The sequence below is a fragment of the Pogona vitticeps genome, chromosome 1 (assembly GCF_051106095.1).
Source record: "Pogona vitticeps strain Pit_001003342236 chromosome 1, PviZW2.1, whole genome shotgun sequence".
Taxonomy (NCBI): domain Eukaryota; kingdom Metazoa; phylum Chordata; class Lepidosauria; order Squamata; family Agamidae; genus Pogona; species Pogona vitticeps.
This window is the reverse complement of record NC_135783.1, coordinates 324,370-341,276: the sequence shown is the minus strand read 5'-3', so window position 1 is coordinate 341,276 and position 16,907 is coordinate 324,370. Positions and strand designations below refer to the sequence as shown.

The window sequence follows — 16,907 nt, the reverse complement described above, 5'->3', positions numbered from 1 at the left end:
CGGACTTGTTTTTCACATCCACGCCTGTCCCTGTTCTCTGAAGACCCAACAGTGCGCGACTGGTCCTCTGTTGGGTTGCTCCCCCCTCGCCCAGCAATGACCATCATTGTTTGGAGGGGGCGCACAACATGACCTCCCAATTCCTACTAAGTCCTCTCACCGCTCCCCCCCCCCTTTCAGGCAACAGTAGCTCCACTCCCCTCGTCCTCCATCCGTACCACCCTGGGCCCTTCTCCTGGACCCAGAGGTGCCCGGCTGCTCTCTTCCTATGTTGGCGCCAAGAGGAAACAAGACTCCTCCGTCCACACGGTTTGGCAGCTCTGGACAGAGCCCCACCGTGCTCTGCTTGCCACTTCTCTCTCTCTCTCTCTTGGTGGCCCAGGAGCCACAGAAAGAGCGATGCTGAAGCATTTGTCTCTCCCTCCCCCGAGGTGGTGGCCCCAGAGACACCTGAGTTGCCAACCCATCCTCCTGGGGGCGCAGAGAGGCAGAAATGGTAATCTTCTCAACGTTTCTAGCCTGCTGCTGCCCTCCTTGCCAGCCCAGCCTCTTTGGGGCTTGGCGCTCCCATAGAAGAAGCGCTGCCTGCTGCGAAGGCTCCTGTATCCTTCCGGCATTTAAGCTCTGGCACCTGAACGAGAGGACACAGTCCACAGATGCTCCTTGCTCACCCCTGAGCCTTGCAGGTGCACAGGGAGGTGCCACCGGGCAGGCACCCCCCTGGAAATGAGTGTTGCTTGCCCCTCGGGAGAATCAAGGCTCCAACAGGTCCGCAGGGGCCATGTAGCCCGCCCCCCCCCCGGGCCGCCGGGCCGCCTCTCCTGTGCAGCTACAAGCAACCCTGAGAGACAACCCTCCACAGGCTGCTCCCACCTCCCACCCAGAAAAGCCATCCCCCTGCTGAGGAAGGGCCCCCCTTTGGCTCTCATCATGTCCAGCCAAGCTTTGTTAGCCTGGAATTTTCGCTCCCAGTTTTCTAGCACCGATTTCTGAAGAAAGACTGAACCAGCTCCACAGTTGGCAGAGATATTTGAGCCCTACAGGCTTCTGAAAACCACAATTACAGTTTCCCGTAACTTCTTCTTCAGAAGAAGAAGCACAGTGAGCGCTCCCCGTTCTTCCTCACAGGAGGCGGCTTCCGCTTACTTTTCCATGGAGCCGTTCCAGTTTGCCAGAGTCCTTTCTAAAATGGGACAGCCAGAAGCCACAGAACGAAGCAGAACTATGGCCTTCTGTGGCCAGGATGCAATGCCTTGCCACCTTTCTGGGCTGCCACGTCCCTGCCCTCCCCCCCCCCAGGCGGCTCCTGTCCAGGTGGCCATTCCCTCCCTCCAAGGCCTTCCCGTATGAGCTGCTTCAAAGTTGGGGCTTCCTGCTATGAGGCAAAGTTGCCCGAGTCTCGCAAGCCAAGTGGCCCCAACATGGAGCAGACCTGGGCCTTCTCTCCCGCGACAGCTCCACGCCTCCCCAACCCCCGCCTCCGCCCCCATGGGGGAAACAGACAGGCACTAGCTCTCCTTCCTTCAGAAATGTTTAATTGAGCTGATGTGTCTCTAACAAAATCCGTTGTCACAGTGTGAAAAGCGGCCCTTCTGGAGGGCCACCCCGTAGACGTGGGTGAGGGGAGCCCAAAGGGGGGGGGGGTTGGCTCCCCAACAGCACTCGAGGCCCACTGGAGCAGCCGAGCACCAGGAGAGGCCGGTAGGCAGTCCTGCCAGTCCTCTGAGCGGGCGCCCCCGGGACCTCTCTCCGCTCCTCGAGCTGGCCCCTCCGGAGTTGTTTGGCACCAGGAGGAGGGCTTGGCCCATGTGATGTACATCCTCTCGCCCTGGCAGATGCCACGGCTGGCTGGCTTACAGGAGGGAACCCTCAGCGTGGCAGGGAGGGGCGAGGAGCACCGCACAACCATGCACCTGACTCTCCCCACCCACCCACTCGGACTGGAGAAAGGCCGACGGGCAGACCCTACTCCAGCCCAAAAGAAGCGACCCTCCTCCCCCCCGCCCCACAGAAGGGAGCGGGGCACCAGGACCCAAGAGCCGAGCTGCGCCTCCCCGCCCCCACACACCCCGGCCCGCCTCTCCATCTTCCCCCAAAGCCAGCCAGCTCCACCATCCAGACGAGTCCTTGGCTGTGTTCCCTGAGAAAAATTGTGCCGTTTGGCCACACAGGGCAGATACTGCAAGACACCCCAGTTTTGAGTGGGGGGGCACTCTCTGCCCTGAGTCCAGTGGGAAGCCTTCCTCAGCAATTTGGGTCCGGAATGTCTCTGGAATGGCTGTAGAAAAAGGGGGGCTGTGCTGTGACCGGCAGCTGGACTCTGGGGGAAGGAAGACAAGGAAGCAAGAATAAGCAGAGGCCGCCTGGCCCCACCCTGAGCATACGAGGAACGCAGAGGGAGAAACTTTGACCAGAGGAGGAGGAGGCCAGACGGCGCGACTGCACAAAGTACGGCTGGCGTTGGCAAGACAGACGTGGAAAGGGGCCGCCCCAGAGCCAGGAGATGGAAGGGTAGCCCTGAAGAGGAAGGGTTGAAGGGGGAACAGAGCAGGGGCGGCATCCAAGAGGCTGGCTGTTCCCAAAAGCAGGCCCTCGGCTCCTTCCTTGGCCAAGGAGCTCCTCCTGCAGCGGGGAGAAGCAGCCCCCAAAAGGCCGAGCCCGGTTCGGGGAAAGGCCTTGGCCATAACCAAGGGCCTGGCTCTGAAAGGAGGGGGTCGGGGCTTGTGGGAGTGCATGACTCAGCTGGAGACACAGACTCATAGCTTCTCTGGGCCGACCCTTCCTCCGCCCAGTCTCTTGCCGTCTGATCATGTGCCCTACCCAACCTCCAGCTGGCTCACAGAGCAAAAAAGGCGCCCCTTACTTACAAGGTCACGGCTTGGGGTTTTGAGTTTCATCACTGGTGTGTAGGGAGGTGCTGGGGGTGGGCTGCAAACGGATAGCATCGGCACCTGGAATGCATGGTGGGCCACCAAGTCAATCAGTGGCCATATAGAGGTGGAGTTCGTCCCCTCTCCCCTCCCCCCCCGAACGGAAGCTGCAATGTTGTGGGGAGAGCCACACCTCCAGGCCCTGAAAGGGTAAGATTCTCCCCACCACCACCACCACCACCACCACCACCACCACCCCGGCTGCCTCTGCTGCCTTCCCCCTCCGACCCCTGGAGCAAGCAAGTCCCCAGCCTCACTCACCTCCATCCTCAGCACGGATCTGAGCCTCCAAGTCTTCTGGGTTGACGTACTTGTAGGACTCCTCCTCCTCCTCCGGGGGGCGGCACTTCCCGCAACAGAAGCAGCAGCAGCAACAGCAACAGCAGCAGGTGAGGAGACTGCAGCACACCATCAGCGGCTGGAGGCGTCAGGGCAGAAAGGCAAAGCTCAGCCTCCCCCAGTGGCGGCCCCACTGCGGGTCCCAGAGAGGCAGGGCCCAGGGCCGCTATAGGGGGATCCCTTCCCCCTCCCCCCCCCCCGCCTGCCAGCCAAGAGCGCCCAGCCACCTCCACCCCCACGCACCTTGAACCACCACTTGGACATGAGGAAGTAGTACTTGACGCTCTCCTCCCCGAACTGCTCCGAGACGTAAAGGCCCATCGACCCGTACGCGTCGTAGATGCGGCGCTTGTTCTCATCATTGAGCGTCGTGTGGGCACTGTTGATTTCCTTGAACTTCTCTGCAGCTTCTGGGTTGTCCGGGTTCTTGTCCGGGTGGTACTTCAGGGCCAATTTCCTAGGGGAAAAAAGGTTGCAGGCAGGCAGGAAAACAAGCAAAAAGGCACAGGAAACCTACTCTGCCGCCTCCGTTTGCAGAAACCTGAAGCAGGAAAAGAGGAAGACCAAATAGACGATGGGCTGGCTGCCAAAAGGAAAGCACAGGCTCGAATCTGCAAGAGCTGAGCAGGGCTATGGCGAGCAGAGCGTTTGGGAGATCACACATTCATAGAGCTGCCAAGAGCTAAGTGACCAGAGGGAACACAACGACAACATTTCTTAGTCGCTGCTACCACAATCTGCTTCTCGTCTTTAGAGAATACAGGTTCCCTTTTTCTCCCCGCTTCCAAGCCCATAGTAAACAAAACCACCAAAGGTGCAGCCTGCGTGATGTGATTCCGCCCCTCTTTTGCAAGGGCACCACACAGTCAAGGAACAGACAGGCAAGATTTCTGAACAAATGGAGACGCCGTGAAAGAGCCTCCTGGGGGGGAGAGTCTGGCCGTCCCTTTCTCTCCCGCTCTGCTTCCAGCGTGGCTGGCGTTTACTTTCGCCCATCAAGGTGCAGACTACAGACACAGAGGAACCTCACTTCCCTTAGGAGAGGGTGCGTGGGGGTGGGCGAGCATATAAGCCCTGCTGAAAAGAGGCTCATGTGCCAGCCCCCCTCCTGGGGACACCTCAGGATGCAAACATCTTGGCACAGGGGTTTCCTTGCTTGCCTCCCCCAACCTCCACCTGCCCCATCTAATCTCTGCCCCCGCTGTAGGGTCCTCACAAGAGCTTCAGATGAGAAGCACCTTGGCACTCTGGCACCGCAGGAAGGTTGGGGCCGGGCGGTTTCCTTAGGAAATTCCCTACCTACCGGTAGGCCTTCTTGACGTCTTCTGACGACGCCCCTTTCTCCAGGCCCAGGACCCCATACAGGCTCTCCCCGGCTCGCGACATCTTCCGCTGTGGCCGGGTAGGGTCTGCCATCTTGATCTAAAGGAAGCCAACTACAGCAAGAGAAGGAAACTGTTACCAGACAAGGGGTGGGCTCTGGCAGCAGAGCCTGGGGATCACCTAGGAGCATGCACACGCACACGCACACGCACACGCACACACAAAAGAGCAAAACCAGGAGCAGGATGCCCACCTTCTCCACCCACCGTTCCTGGAGGGTGCCGCCCCTGCCTTCCTAAACCCAGAAGAGGAACCCGGGAGGAAGGCAGGAGCGGGTGTGGGGGGGGGGGGCTTCTCCCGCCTCCAGGTCTGGCGCTGGGGAAACTCTGGGCTGCCCCCCACCCGGCCTGGCACCCGAGGTTGCTCTGACCCCCCCCCCCTCCGCGGGCGCGCGCGCACCGGGCAGAGCGAGAGGACCCGAGGTGGATGACCTTTGGTCTGGAAAGATGGCCCCGCCCACCGACCCAACCCCCCCCACCGACCCAAAACCCCCCCCACCCCAGAGGCCGCCCCGGCTTGGCCTCAACCGCACGAACGCCCGCCCTGCGAGGGAGGACCCGCGCGCGGGGGGGGGGGAAGGGGGGAGGCGGGGTCAGAGGGCGCGGGAGGGGGAAGGCGCTCTCTCTCCCCCCCCCACCGCCCCCCTCCTTCCGGCGACAGGAACGGCCACCGGGGGGGGCGCGCGTGACGTGCAGAGGCGACGAGGGAAGGCCCGGGGCGTGGGGGTATGACGTCACAGGCCGCCTCTGGCGTGGCCCCGCTCCCCGCGGGGGGTTCCGTGGGCTCACCTTCCCGGCCGCGGCCTCGCTGGCTCCCGGCCCGCTTCCCCCTCCCTCCTTCCCTCCTCCGTTGCCGGGCGCTGACTGGCTGGCTGACCCACCGACAGACCGGCCGGACGCGGCAGCCACTGCGCAGTCGCGGAAGTGCTTCGGCCCCAACCAGGGCCTTCCGCTTCCGAGCATGCGCGCCGCCCCTTTTACCCGGCCACAGACTTCTTGTCGGTAGACTCGCCGTTGGGCGCGACTTCCGGGTTCCTTCGGGAGGACCCGCCCGGGCGGGAAGAGGAGAAGCCCCGCGGAGCCCGAGTCGCCGCCCGCTTCCTTCCTGCAACACCGGGAGCGGTCGCGGCGGCACTTTGGCCGAGGGCTGCCCGGGAAGCCGTCCGCCCTCCCGCCCCCCCCCACGCAGAAGCCGCTTCGGAGCTTCACGGCGCGCTCTGCGCATGCTTCGGCGACGGCAGGCCATCGCCCTCCGGAGCGGGAACCCCACCGCGTGCCCCTTAGCCGCCCGGGAGAGCGCCAGGAGCTCCCCACCCGCGACCCACCCTCCCCGGTCCCGGCCCAGAGGCTCTCGTCTCCCGGCGGTCGACGGCCGGCCAGGCCACAAAGAGCCTGCTCTCCTGAGCAACCGGAGGGCGGCGGCGGCGGGAAGGGGGGGGCGGCAGACTCTTTGAGGGGCAGCCCCCCCTCTGCTGCCCGGCTGTCCCTGCGGCTGCTTCGGGGACACCCACACACCCACACCCACACCCCCACGCAGCCCAGAAAGGAACGAGCAAGAGGCGCTGTAGAGCTTTATTGTCACATATAAAAAGCAAGGCAGGCAGCCAAGTACAGTACCGAGGAAGAGGAAGGGGGCCGGGGGGGGGGCAGCTGGGGGCCAGCTGTGCAGTGGAAGCAGCAGGCCAGCCTGAGCCTGAGGCTGGGCTAAGGGCAAGCCGACCCCCACCCCCCCCACCCCCGGGCCTCTGGAGGAAGGGCCCGTCTTGCCGTCCTCGTGGTCCCGAACACCTTTGCGATCCATTTGGGGGGTTTTGGCCCAAGGGGCTCCTGAGGGGGGAGGGAGGGAGTCCCAGAGAAGGGCAGGGAGCCTGGCCGGCAGGGAGGCTCGTGCGATACCCTCCGTGCTCCGTCCCTGAGCCGGGCCGTGGGCAGAGGAGAAGGGCAGCCACTCAGTCAGTCATGGGAGCGGCCCCTTCCCGCGGGGTCAACCTGGAAAGAGCATGCCAGCCCTGCCCGCACCAACCAGCCCTATGAAGGCCAGCAGCCAGGGAGCCCCCCCCCCCAATAAATACCAATAAATATCCAGCAGGAAGAGGTGATGGGCCGGCAGGGGTCACCAGCAGCGTCTTCTCCCTAGCCTTGACCCCTTCTGGGTCAAGGAGCTAGGTAGGGCACAGCGGCCGCCATGACAGCAGCAGCCTCCACAAACCCTTGCCGCTGCAGCAGACACACCCTCTGCAAGGAGCTGCCCCCCTTGCCCCCCGCCCCCGAGAGGAGGCCCTGCCCGCCAGGACCCGCTCAGCAATCCATGCTGGTGTCGCTCTCAAACCAGGGCAGGGGCCCGTCGGTGCCAAAGTATCTGTCTCCGAAGTTCCCTGGAGAAACATGAAGCGAACATGCTGCCGATGCCACCAGGGAAGGAAAGGGTGCCTGCCGGCCGGCCAACCCACCTGCCCGCCCCCCGCCAGGGGTCGCTGCCCCCCCCTCCACCTCAGCCAGGAGCAGGAGCAGCTGCTGCAGGTGGCCTTTTCAGCAGGGCTGCTCTGACTCACCAATGCCAGGTATGATGTGGAACTCCTCGTTGACTTGTTTGTCCACGGCGGTGGTGATGATACGCACGCGGGGGAAGGCATAGGCCACGGAGTGGACGCCCATCTCCGCCATCAGCAGGGACAGCAGGAAGATCTTGTCCTCTTGCACATCGTGATCCTGGGGGGGGGGGGAATCCACCCCTGTAAGCAGCCCCTCCCCTCTAGACCTGGCATCCCCAATATCCGCTGGCCCCCCAGCCCAGCCCAGCCCAGCGGCAACCCTGACGCACCAACAACACACGCACTGCCATCATGGCAGCCGCCCCGGTTGAGACTGTGCTGTCCATCAGAATGACGTAGTCTTCGCTGATTTCCTTGGGCAGCCGCAGGTAGTGCAGCTGGGGAGAGAGAAAGGAGAGACGGGTCCAGCACGCAGGCCTCCTGAGCCGCTTCCTCCCTCCCCGAACCCCAAGAGACCCGCCCCATCGTTTCGCTCTCTACCTCTGGTTCCCCCGTGTCGTGGTTGGTCTGGATAAGAATTTTGCCCAGGCGAATGTCTTTGCAGACCGCCGTGAGGGCCTGCTCCATGGTCTCGCCCGCCCGCAGGATGGAGACCCCGGTGATCTGAGGAAGGAGAAAGCAGTCGAGGCTTAAGGGTTACGAAGGCAGTCCAGCTGTGCTGCTCGGCAAAGCGAGGACTTCCCTGCGCAAGCTCAGCAGGAGAGGACCGGAGGGCCCTGGTTTCTGGCAGAAGAGTTGTCTGGCAGCTTCCCTTCTGCCTTGAACTCCTCCGGGGGCTCCTCCCACAAGCCTGCGCGCTCTGCCCCTCTTTTCCCGACAAGGACCACCCAGGAGGGTCCCCACTCACCCGCTGCCGGTGGAACCGCTTCCCCTCGTACACCGTGCCCTGCGGCGTCTCCACTGTCACTGGCTGCAAAAGCCAAGGAGGGGAGGGAAGTGAGGGGGCCAAGGAAAGGGACCACCCTGGAGGGGGGGATGTGGCAAGGCCAGGCATGCCTGAGCACCACCCTGACCCAGCGCCCCAGGGAGCACAAGCGCCTCCCCCACCCTAACCCACGGCCTCCTGCAGCATCCGGGCCGCCCTCGCATGAAGGTCACGCGCACCTTGAGTGGCAGGAAGGAGAGGGCGTGTTCAATCAGCAGGCGCATCAGACGCTTGGAGTAGAAAATGAACTCATCCCTGCTGGTGTCCTTGTTCCTGGACGGGGGAGGCACGCAGAGGCCGAAGGCCAAGATGATCCTGAAGGCCAGTCCCGGCCAACACTCCCAGCCCCACCCACCCACCTGTTCCCAGGCAGTGCTGGTGTCCCCTCCCCCTCTGCCCTCCTGCAGCCCCCTGAGCCCAGACAGAGAGGGCCTCCCTCCACCTGTGCCACAGACAGCCACGCACCTGATGATGGTGTGCATCCCACGCACCTGTGGGGTGCTCTCCAGGACGCTCAGGCTCTTGGGCAGCGGCTGCCCCTGGTGGGCTGTGGCCAAGGCAGCTCTGCGGAGAAGCCGGGAGTGAAGGCGCCCTTCAGGCAGCGGCCCTTTCTGCTCCCGCCAGGAGGAAACGCGGGCCCAGAGGGAGCCCTCGACGGGAGTCGCTCACCCTGGAAACTCCAGAAGCTGAATTCCCACATGCACTCAGACGCACATGCATGCACACAGAGAGCCAGGAAAACAGCCCAGTCCAGCGCCAGGAGGAGCAGCAGCCTTGCTGTCCCAAGAAGGGGGGGACGTGTCACGGTGCCAGGCCCCTCATGGTACCTGGCCCCTCTGACCATTACAGGAAGGGACATCGGTTGTTGCATATATAAACCCCCCACCCCACCCCACCCATGTGGGAGCAGCTCCGGTGCCTGGAAGGAGCAGGGAGGGACCCTTGCTCTGCCCTGCCATCTCCCTCTCCCAGCTCCACGTGAAGGGCAACAGGCAGCGAGGAAGGGGGCAAGGAACAGCCCGAGGAAGCCAAAGGTCCCCCGACACGGCCGGCAGGCCAAGAGGCCGCAGCCTCCTGCCACAGACCGAGGGGCACAGGTGGAGAGGAGAACCATCTCCATGGCAGAAAGGAAGGGACCGAGCAATCATCCTCCGAGCAGTTTCTGGCAGAAGGTCTACCAGGAGGCTCGTCTGCTTCTCCTGACCCGTGGCAGCAGAAGAACCGACAATCCCCTTCCACAAGGCACTTCCGGGGCTTCTGCCCAGCTCCAGGCGCAAGATCCTTCCCCCCCCCTTCCCCACCCCCCTGGCACCAAGAGGGGGCCGTGGGCCTGAAGAAGATTCCAGCATGGAACTGGGGAGGGCTGCTCCTCCTCCCGTGCTGGGCCATACCTGCCCCTCCTGAAGAAACAGAGAGCAATCCCTTTGTCTGGGATGAGGCCGGGGGGGGGGGGATCAAGAGTTTCTGGGATGCAGTTGCCAAGCCCAGCCCACCCCCCTGCTGCAGGGACTTTCACAGAGGGAAGCAGGGAGTGAGGGTGGTGGGACGCAGCACAGTCCCTTGCAGGGAGAGGAAGCCAGCCTACCTGACTGTGATTTCACGCTGGGCAGTGGCAGAAGCAGCACACGCAGAAAAGTCACACCAAGGCGAGGCCGGGGAGGGGGGAGTAACAGGGTGAAGAGGAAAAACACAGAACAGCCAGTCACGGCCCAGCCTGTGGCCCTCTGTGCCCAAATGTATGCCCACACCAGCATTCAGGGCCAAGAGTGAGTGACGTTCAGGCTGCAGAGTTCCCCCCCCCCCCCCCCGGGGATGCTTCCTAGCAGCCTTGGCCAAGGCTGACCGACTCGGGAGAGAGGGTGACAAAAGACGGGACAAGCTTCTGGCCTGGAAGGCTGAGGAATAAGCACCAGCCTTTCCGGAACCAGGGAAAAGTGACCAGCCACAGGGGAGTCTCTCCTGGGTGGGCGAGCAAGCAAGCGAGTGTCCTGTGGCCCAGGAAGGCCCCCCTCCTCACCTTCTCCAGCTGGCTGTGCACATGCTGGACAATCAAGTCCAGAGCGACAAAGTTCTCCCCCCCTAGAAAAGAAGGAAAGGAAGGGTGAACGGCTGTCAATCATCCGCTGGCTAACTCCTCCCAATACACAGAGATTGGAGGGAGGGGAGGAGAGGCTGGAAATCTTTCATCAGGAACGGGTACCCCCAATGAGATGGGGAAACAAGCGGGGGGGGGGGACCTGAGAATGCACGTGCAAGATCTCCACTGCATGCAAAGAACTGCCCCCACCTACTGAGAATGGCCACCCTCTCCTTATCTGTGGGCACGGCATTACACCACTAAAGGGTCTTCCTGCTGAAAGCACCCCCCCTCCTCACCTCCTTTGCCACCCCAAAAAGGGGGGGGATGGTGGTGGAAGGTTTCTCTCCCCCCCAAATCCCCACCACATCCTTGAGGCCTTTGCTCCTGCAGAAGGAATTGGAGATGGGAAGCCTCCCTTCCTTGCTGCCCCCATTAGTTTTAAAAGAGCAAGACTGGCAGGGAGGGCAACTTGAGGGTCAAAGTCTTAGGAGGGGAAGGAAAGAAGGAAGGACAAGAAGGAAGGAAGAAAGAAAGAGAAAGAAAGAAGAGGGAAGGAAGGAAAAGAAGGAAGGAAGAAAGAAAGAGAAAGAAGAGGGAAAGAAGGAAAAGAAGGAAGGAAGGAAAAGATGAAAGGAAAAGAAGAGGGGAGGAAGGAAAGAAGGATCAACCCTCCCTCTTCCTTTATGGCCTCTCACAATGACTCCCTCACCCCTGAACCCCCAGCACAGCAACTACACCAACAAGGACACCGTCCACGGGAGTCCCACGAGAGGTTTTTCCCCAATTCAAGCGCTCCAGTGATGGTGGGGAGCATCCCAGAGTGGGGCTGGAGGCAGGGCCACGGACACGCAGCGGCGGCCAGGCGGGAAAGCCTTCCTCTCCCTCCTTCCTCCCCTGCTCACCTCGGGGGACGACAATGTCGGCAGCCTGCATCGTGGGCTCGATGTATTGCTCAAAGGCCGGCTTCACAAACACGCTGTACTGCTTGATGACGCCAGCCACGTCCCGGCCACGCTCCAGGATGTCGCGCTTCAGCCGCCGGACCAGCCGGATGTCGGAGTCTGTGTCGACAAACACCTTCATGTCCAGGAGCTGCAATTGGACCGGAGGGGGGGGGGGGGCACGGCGGGGGGGGGAGGTGAGAGAGGAAAAAGGGGGGGGATACTCTGGTCACAGGCACCTGGGCTCCCCCGGACACCCACCCAGTCGGCAGCCCCAGCGGCTTCCCTTGGATTCTGACTCAAGCTAAGACCGGCCAGGCAACCCACCCAGCTCAGCGAAGTACCTGCAACAGCTCCTTGTTGGCAAAAGCCAAGATCCCCTCGAAGACAATCACATTGGCCCCATAGATAGTTTTCTGCCAAAAGAGGAGAAAAGGAGGGTCAGGGGCAGCTGATCAGCCTCCAACCTATGGGGAAACAAAGTCTGGCCCTGCCTCTGCTAGGCCACCCCTGCCTCCTGCAGTCCCAAGAGGCAAACAGAAACCACACGTTATCAGGCAAAATCCAAAGAAACAATTTAATAAACGGACAAAAACATGTGGCTCCTTAAAGACCTATTTTAATGTAAGCTTTAGGGGACACCTCCACTTTGTTAGGAAACAACAGATGGAATGGAATGAAATGCATGGGAAATCTCAGTTTCACGTTCCAAATATCCTTCGATTACATTCAGGAACCAGGGCTCTATTCCCTTTAGGGTCCTGTTGTAAACTTCAGGCAGGCAGAAAAGAGACACCAAGCCTGAGCGGAGATCAAAGGTGGGGGAAGGGAAGAGAGAGGGGGGGATGTGTGGGGTTTTTAAGATCCCCCCCCCCCCCGCTCACAGAGGATCCCTCAAGGCCAGCACACAGGACCCACCTTGCCTTTCGGAAGCCTTTGATTTGGCCCCCACCCCACCCTGAGCCCCTGCCTAGCCAGCCCACCTTTAGGAGAAGGATATCAGAAGAGGGAAGGGTCGGGGCAGGCAAATGTCAAACCAGCCCGTGGCGGTGGTGGTGGTGGTGACGGTGGGAAACCCCCCCCCCTCCTGGCAGTGTCAGGCCAAAGACCACACCAAGGGAGCTCCTCTGGGAGGCCTTGCCCAGACCTCCCCACCTTGCCCTTCCTTCCAAAGGCCAAGCACCCTGCAAGCGCCAGATGCTGAGCCTTTCCTCGCAGACAGAGCAGAGCCGCCGTCTTCCTCAACCATCCCGGCACGCCTCTCACAATACAGGAACGCAAAGGGAACAGGCCGAAACGTATCCAGGCAAACGGTCCCAGCGGCAGGAAACCCACCAAAGACAGACACACCCAGACCACCTTCACCTACAGGCCACGCAGAGAACCTGGGCTCCCCTGCCAGCCGCTTGTTGGCTTTGCAAATTAGCAGCCACTGAATCAAAGGCACTTTTTCCTCCTAGACAGCAGCACATCGCCTTCCTCTTCCCCTGTCCCAAGTTGTTACTAGACTGCTAGACTAAAACACGAACAAACAAAAACCCTGCAAGGGGATTGTCTTGTTCTGCCAGTGAGTAGTAAAGATGGCACCAGGGGAGTCATCCTACAAGGTCCCAATCCAACCCTGGGCTGCACCGAACGGCACTCTGCTCTCCTGCTGCAGGACACGGGCCAAGGGGGGGGGTTCAAGTGCACCCCACTTTGGGAGGCCACACGACCTCACAGCCGGGGCCCTGAGGCGTGGGAGTCCCATCCCCCCCGACGTACCCACTCCTTGCGCCGGCTGTGAGTGGTGAAGTCGTACACGGGAACCTTCACGCTCTTGCCCTCCTTCAGCTTCCGCAGGACGCCAATCAGGAGGTCAAAATCAAAGGCATCCGGGTGGTCAAAGTTGTACTCGTGACGAGCCGCCGCCTCCTGCTGCTCTTTGTTCAGTACCTGGGAGAGCGCCAGAGAGGGGAGGGCCACCATGGGGGTCACTTGGGTCAGGGGGGGCAGCGCTCCTCCTCGGGAACACCTCGGAAGAGCTGGAGGGAGAGGAGGGAGCAGGGAACCACCACCACCCACCCCCCCACCCCGCCGATCACCCTTGGAGGCCCCTTGCCTTGTAGAAGCTGTCCATGGAGAGGAGAACCACCCAGGGGACGTCCAGAGCCTCGATGATCTTGTTGGCCACGGTGGTCTTGCCGGAGGCGCTGCCGCCACATAAGCCTGGAGGTGGGCACGGGGAGGGGAGGGGATGGGAGGGGCAGAGAAGGGATGGCCGCCAGGCATGCCTGGTGCCTGCCCCTTTGGAGGAGACCCAGAGGGCAGGGCAAGGCGGCGGGGGGGGGGGGGCTCTCGGGAAGGACCAAGCTATGCTTCCCTCTCTAATCACAGGCTGACAGACCCGAGAGGCAGAGAACTGGCAAGCGGAGAAAACCCAGGGGCCTTGGGGAGGCATCCTGGGGTCCCACCTGCAGAGAGAGGGGTGGAAGACTGCAGGGTGTGGGTGTGTGTGTGTGTGTGTGTGTGTGTGTGTGTGTGTGTGTGTGTGTGTGTGTGTGTGTGTGTGTGTGTGTCTCTCTCTCTCTCTCTCTCTCTCTCTCTCTCTCTCTCTGAGGGGTGGAAGACTGCAGGGTGTGTGTGTGTGTGTGTGTGTGTGTGTGTGTGTCTCTCTCTCTCTCTCTCTCTCTCTCTCCTTGGCCAGGAGGCCCAGGACCACCCGCCCACCCCGCATTGCCCTTGCAGTCCAGGGTGGGGTCTGCAGGCTCCTCTGTTTCAGGGGAGGCAGCCCACCCCCACCCCACCCCCACCCCCGTGATGCAGCCAGGGCAGAGCGGTCTCCCTGCGGGGACAGGGAGGGGGGGCAAGCTCTTTCGACATGGCCCTCCTTGGGGCTTGGGGTTGGGGTGGGTAACCGATAGGGGATCCCTCCCCGGGCGGGGGCGGGGGGAGGAGGAAGCGGCTGCCCAGGCGGAGGACCCCCCCTCCCTTCCCTTCCCCTCCCCTCCGCTCACCGATGACGAAGGCCTCCTTGAAGGGGGTGCCGGCCTCGTTGTACCAGGGGGGCCGCCCGGCCGTGTAGATGGTGCGCTTGCTGGTCCGCAGCAGCGGCGGCTCCGTCTTGGACTGGCTGGTGGTCCGCTTCCGCGGGGAGAGCGAGGAGGGCGTGAGCGGCAGCCGGCAGGCGCGGCTCTCCAGGGCGGGGGGCCGGGCCCCGCTGGGGACACAAAGCCATCAGGCCCGGGACGACAACGGCGCCCTCGCCCTCGCCCCGCGCGTGCCCCCGAGCATGGGCAGAGCGTCCCCGGGCGGAGCCAGGCACAGCGGCCTCGGCTCGACTCGGCGCTCCGGCCTCCGCCCGGAGGAGACCGCGGGAGGCCCCTCGAAGGACGCCCGCCCCCGCCCCCGCCCCCGCCCCCGCCCTCTGCTCACCTGTTGCCCCGCCGCCCCGCGCCCGGAAACAACGCCGCCGCCCTCGCCTCCGCCTCCGCCGCGCCGCCGGGAGCCGCCATCTCGGTCGCGCTCCCGCCACCCGCCCCTCGTCCACCTGGAGCCGCGCGGGGCCTGCCGGGAAGGCGCGGTGGGCGGGGCCGCGCCACGCCGCCTGGCGCGCCGGACGTCCTCCCCGCCGCCCCCCTCCCCGTAGCCCAGGGCAAACTACACTTCCCGTCGCGCACCGCGGCCGGAGGCCTCAGAAGAAAGAATGCAGAGTGGGAGGGACGGAGACGCGGCCCGGAGGGGGAGCTTCCGAGCTCCCTCGGGGTGGAGGGGGTTAGGGTTCATCCTTCGGCCTCCCTCTGCCCCTCCCGGGCCGGCCAAGGAGGAGGGAGGGAGGGAGGGACTGGATCCAGGGTCGGGGCTTCCAGTTTTGGCGTGCAATGGGGTGAAAAGAGATTAAAGATATACTGTATATAGTACTGTATTTGGTTACCTAGTTAGTCCCAAGGGTGATGGTGGCACAGGGGGAATATTTTTGCACAGTATATAATTATGTTAATATTGTCATTATTTTTTTCCTTAATAATTTTTTTTTAAAAGAAAGTAACCGGCCTTATTGCTGGGGGGGGGGCGCCGTTGAATACTCGCGGTCCCCCCTCTCCTCTCCTCCGCTCCCCGGGTGTGGGTCCCCCCCCCTCGGCAGACCAGCCGGGGGCGCCGAGTCCCGCCTGCCCGGGGAAGGCGACCCTCTCAGCCCACACGATGGAGGAAAGTATGGTGGGCATGAGACAGAGAAGCACCCACGCCTTGGGTGACCCAGCTGGAAGGGAGAGAAAAGCACCCTCGGAACCAAGGCGGTAAACGGCTGCGGGGAGGGGGGGAGGGGGAGGGGGAGGCCTGCCAAAGAGAAGGAGTTTGTGAAGGGGTCGAAAGAAGGGAGGAGCACAGCAGCCACCTCCGGGCATTCATTTGCAGGCTGAATTGCATACATCTCCAACAGAGTCAGTCCTTTGCTGTTCGGTCGGTTCAGAACTCTAAATTTATTTATTTATGTAAAATATTTCTTTTCTCTTTGAAAAGGACCCAAGGTGGCTTACAATATTGAAAATTGTAAACCATTAGCATACAACGGTGGTTAACATCGCTAGAAGGCAATGTTAAAGCTAATAACGAAAGTATACAAATATTAAAATGGAAAACAAAACAAATGCCACTTTGAGCAACATAAAACACAAACATGGAAAGCACAAGGAGTGCTTCTTTCTCCTCCTCCTCCTAATACCTCAGAGTCAGTTACTGAGAGTGTAAAAATGCTGGCTTCGGAGGAAAGGAGTGAGCGACCTACAGTATTCTGCGCTGTGGATCTCTGTGAATCTTCTGCTGCACCGCTAGAGAAAGCTGCTCGAAAAGGCCCGCAACTCTGCCAGAAGCGGTCCGCGTCCTCCTCCTCCAGGTCGGGCCGGCGGTGCGGGCAGGGAAGGAGAGGGAGATCCCCTTCCTTCCTTCCTTCCTTCCTTCCTTCCTTCCTTCCTTCCTTCCTTCCTTCCTTCCTTCCGCCGGGTATCCCAGCAAGGGCACCAGAGCGAGCCGAGCGCCGCCGGGACGGCGAAGGGTGGCGGGCCGGGTTCCCGAAGCGCGGGACCCTTCCCTCGACGGGGCTGCGCTTTCCCGGCGGGGAGGGAATCCTCTGCAGGAGGGCAGCGGGCTAAGCCGCCTCGGCCTCGCCTCCCTGGCGAAGCTGGCGGCTCGGCGTGCGCTTCCCTTCGCCAACTCCCCGCGGTCTCGCCTCTCTCCGGGGACGGAGGCCGGGGCGGCAGCGCGGTCAGAAGAACGGGGCTGCTTCGGAAGGCGGGGCTGGGCTTTCTCTCGCGTCTTCCCCGCAAGGCGCGGCCGAAGGCTGTGGCCAAAAGGCGGCCAGGAAGGATAGCCCTCCCTTGCCGCCGCAGGCGAGTGAGGGTCTCGCGCCCCCCCCCCGCGGCCCATGCACGCCCGGCCTGGGACCGAAACGCCTGCATGAGGTCCTCCCCCCCCGCCGCCCTCCTGGTCCGTGGCGATCGGCCTGCCGCGGAGTTTGGCCCCGGACGGGCCTGGCGTCGCCTGGCGGCGGGGGTTCTGCCGCTTATTGGCACGGGCTGCCGTCGGATAATCACCGTGGAGGGGGGGGTTGCCCAACGTTACAAGACCGGCAAGCGGAGTTTTCTGGCGGGGGCGGGGCGGCCGTAAAAGGCAGGGTGGGTCAATGAGAAGCTGAGTTTGGGCTTCAGGGTCATCCTGCCTCAGCATCGGCAGGAGCGCGCAGCATGGCCTCTGCTGCACAGGAGGAACTGGGCACCCGGCA

The 16,907-nt window shown here is 62.5% G+C and overlaps 2 protein-coding genes across 5 annotated transcripts; both read right to left on the bottom strand.

Annotated features, from left to right (window-relative positions):
• Positions 1–1,518: 1,518 nt before the first annotated feature.
• Positions 1,519–4,705, bottom strand: DNAJC5G (DnaJ heat shock protein family (Hsp40) member C5 gamma). Its single transcript, XM_072985449.2, has 5 exons — positions 4,573–4,705; positions 3,513–3,726; positions 3,192–3,348; positions 2,868–2,951; positions 1,519–2,320 (listed from the first exon to the last, which is right to left on the bottom strand). The coding sequence occupies exons 1-4, from the start codon at positions 4,683–4,685 to the stop codon at positions 2,872–2,874; spliced, it is 564 nt and encodes a 187-aa protein (XP_072841550.1). The 5' UTR covers positions 4,686–4,705; the 3' UTR covers positions 1,519–2,320; positions 2,868–2,871.
• On the bottom strand, positions 4,576–14,713 carry LOC110086994 (uridine-cytidine kinase-like 1). 4 transcript variants are annotated; one of them, XM_072985430.2, is made up of 15 exons: positions 14,564–14,713; positions 14,146–14,348; positions 13,251–13,435; positions 12,914–13,084; positions 11,494–11,565; positions 11,111–11,300; positions 10,146–10,207; positions 9,714–9,730; positions 8,594–8,692; positions 8,308–8,401; positions 8,051–8,113; positions 7,684–7,806; positions 7,473–7,580; positions 7,204–7,360; positions 6,210–7,026 (listed from the first exon to the last, which is right to left on the bottom strand). In XM_072985430.2, the coding sequence occupies exons 1-15, from the start codon at positions 14,641–14,643 to the stop codon at positions 6,950–6,952; spliced, it is 1,701 nt and encodes a 566-aa protein (XP_072841531.2). In that variant the 5' UTR covers positions 14,644–14,713; the 3' UTR covers positions 6,210–6,949. The 4 variants fall into 4 exon arrangements, with proteins under 4 accessions (XP_072841533.2, XP_072841531.2, XP_072841536.1 ...); XM_072985435.2 differs by having other exon boundaries at positions 13,251–13,357; XM_072985432.2 differs by lacking the exons at positions 6,210–7,026; positions 14,146–14,348; positions 14,564–14,713 and adding an exon at positions 4,576–4,705 and having other exon boundaries at positions 13,251–13,903.
• Between the last annotated feature and the right edge of the window lie 2,194 nt (positions 14,714–16,907).

Excerpts from the sequence above, each read along its gene's own strand:
- DNAJC5G (XM_072985449.2), bottom strand. The coding sequence starts at position 4,685 with ATGGCAGACCCTACCCGGCCACAGCGGAAGATGTCGCGAGCCGGGGAG. Across the intron at positions 3,727-4,572 it reads GACGTCAAGAAGGCCTACCG|GAAATTGGCCCTGAAGTACC; the intron begins GTAGGTAGGGAA and ends TTTTTCCCCTAG. Across the intron at positions 2,952-3,191 it reads GATCCGTGCTGAGGATGGAG|GTGCCGATGCTATCCGTTTG; the intron begins GTGAGTGAGGCT and ends CATGCATTCCAG.
- LOC110086994 (XM_078381037.1), bottom strand. The coding sequence starts at position 13,865 with ATGCGGGGTGGGCGGGTGGTCCTGGGCCTCCTGGCCAAGGAGAGAGAG. Across the intron at positions 8,402-8,593 it reads GGGATGCACACCATCATCAG|GAACAAGGACACCAGCAGGG; the intron begins GTGCGTGGCTGT and ends TCCCCCGTCCAG. Across the intron at positions 7,361-7,472 it reads TGGCAGTGCGTGTGTTGTTG|GATCACGATGTGCAAGAGGA; the intron begins GTGCGTCAGGGT and ends CCCCCCCCCCAG.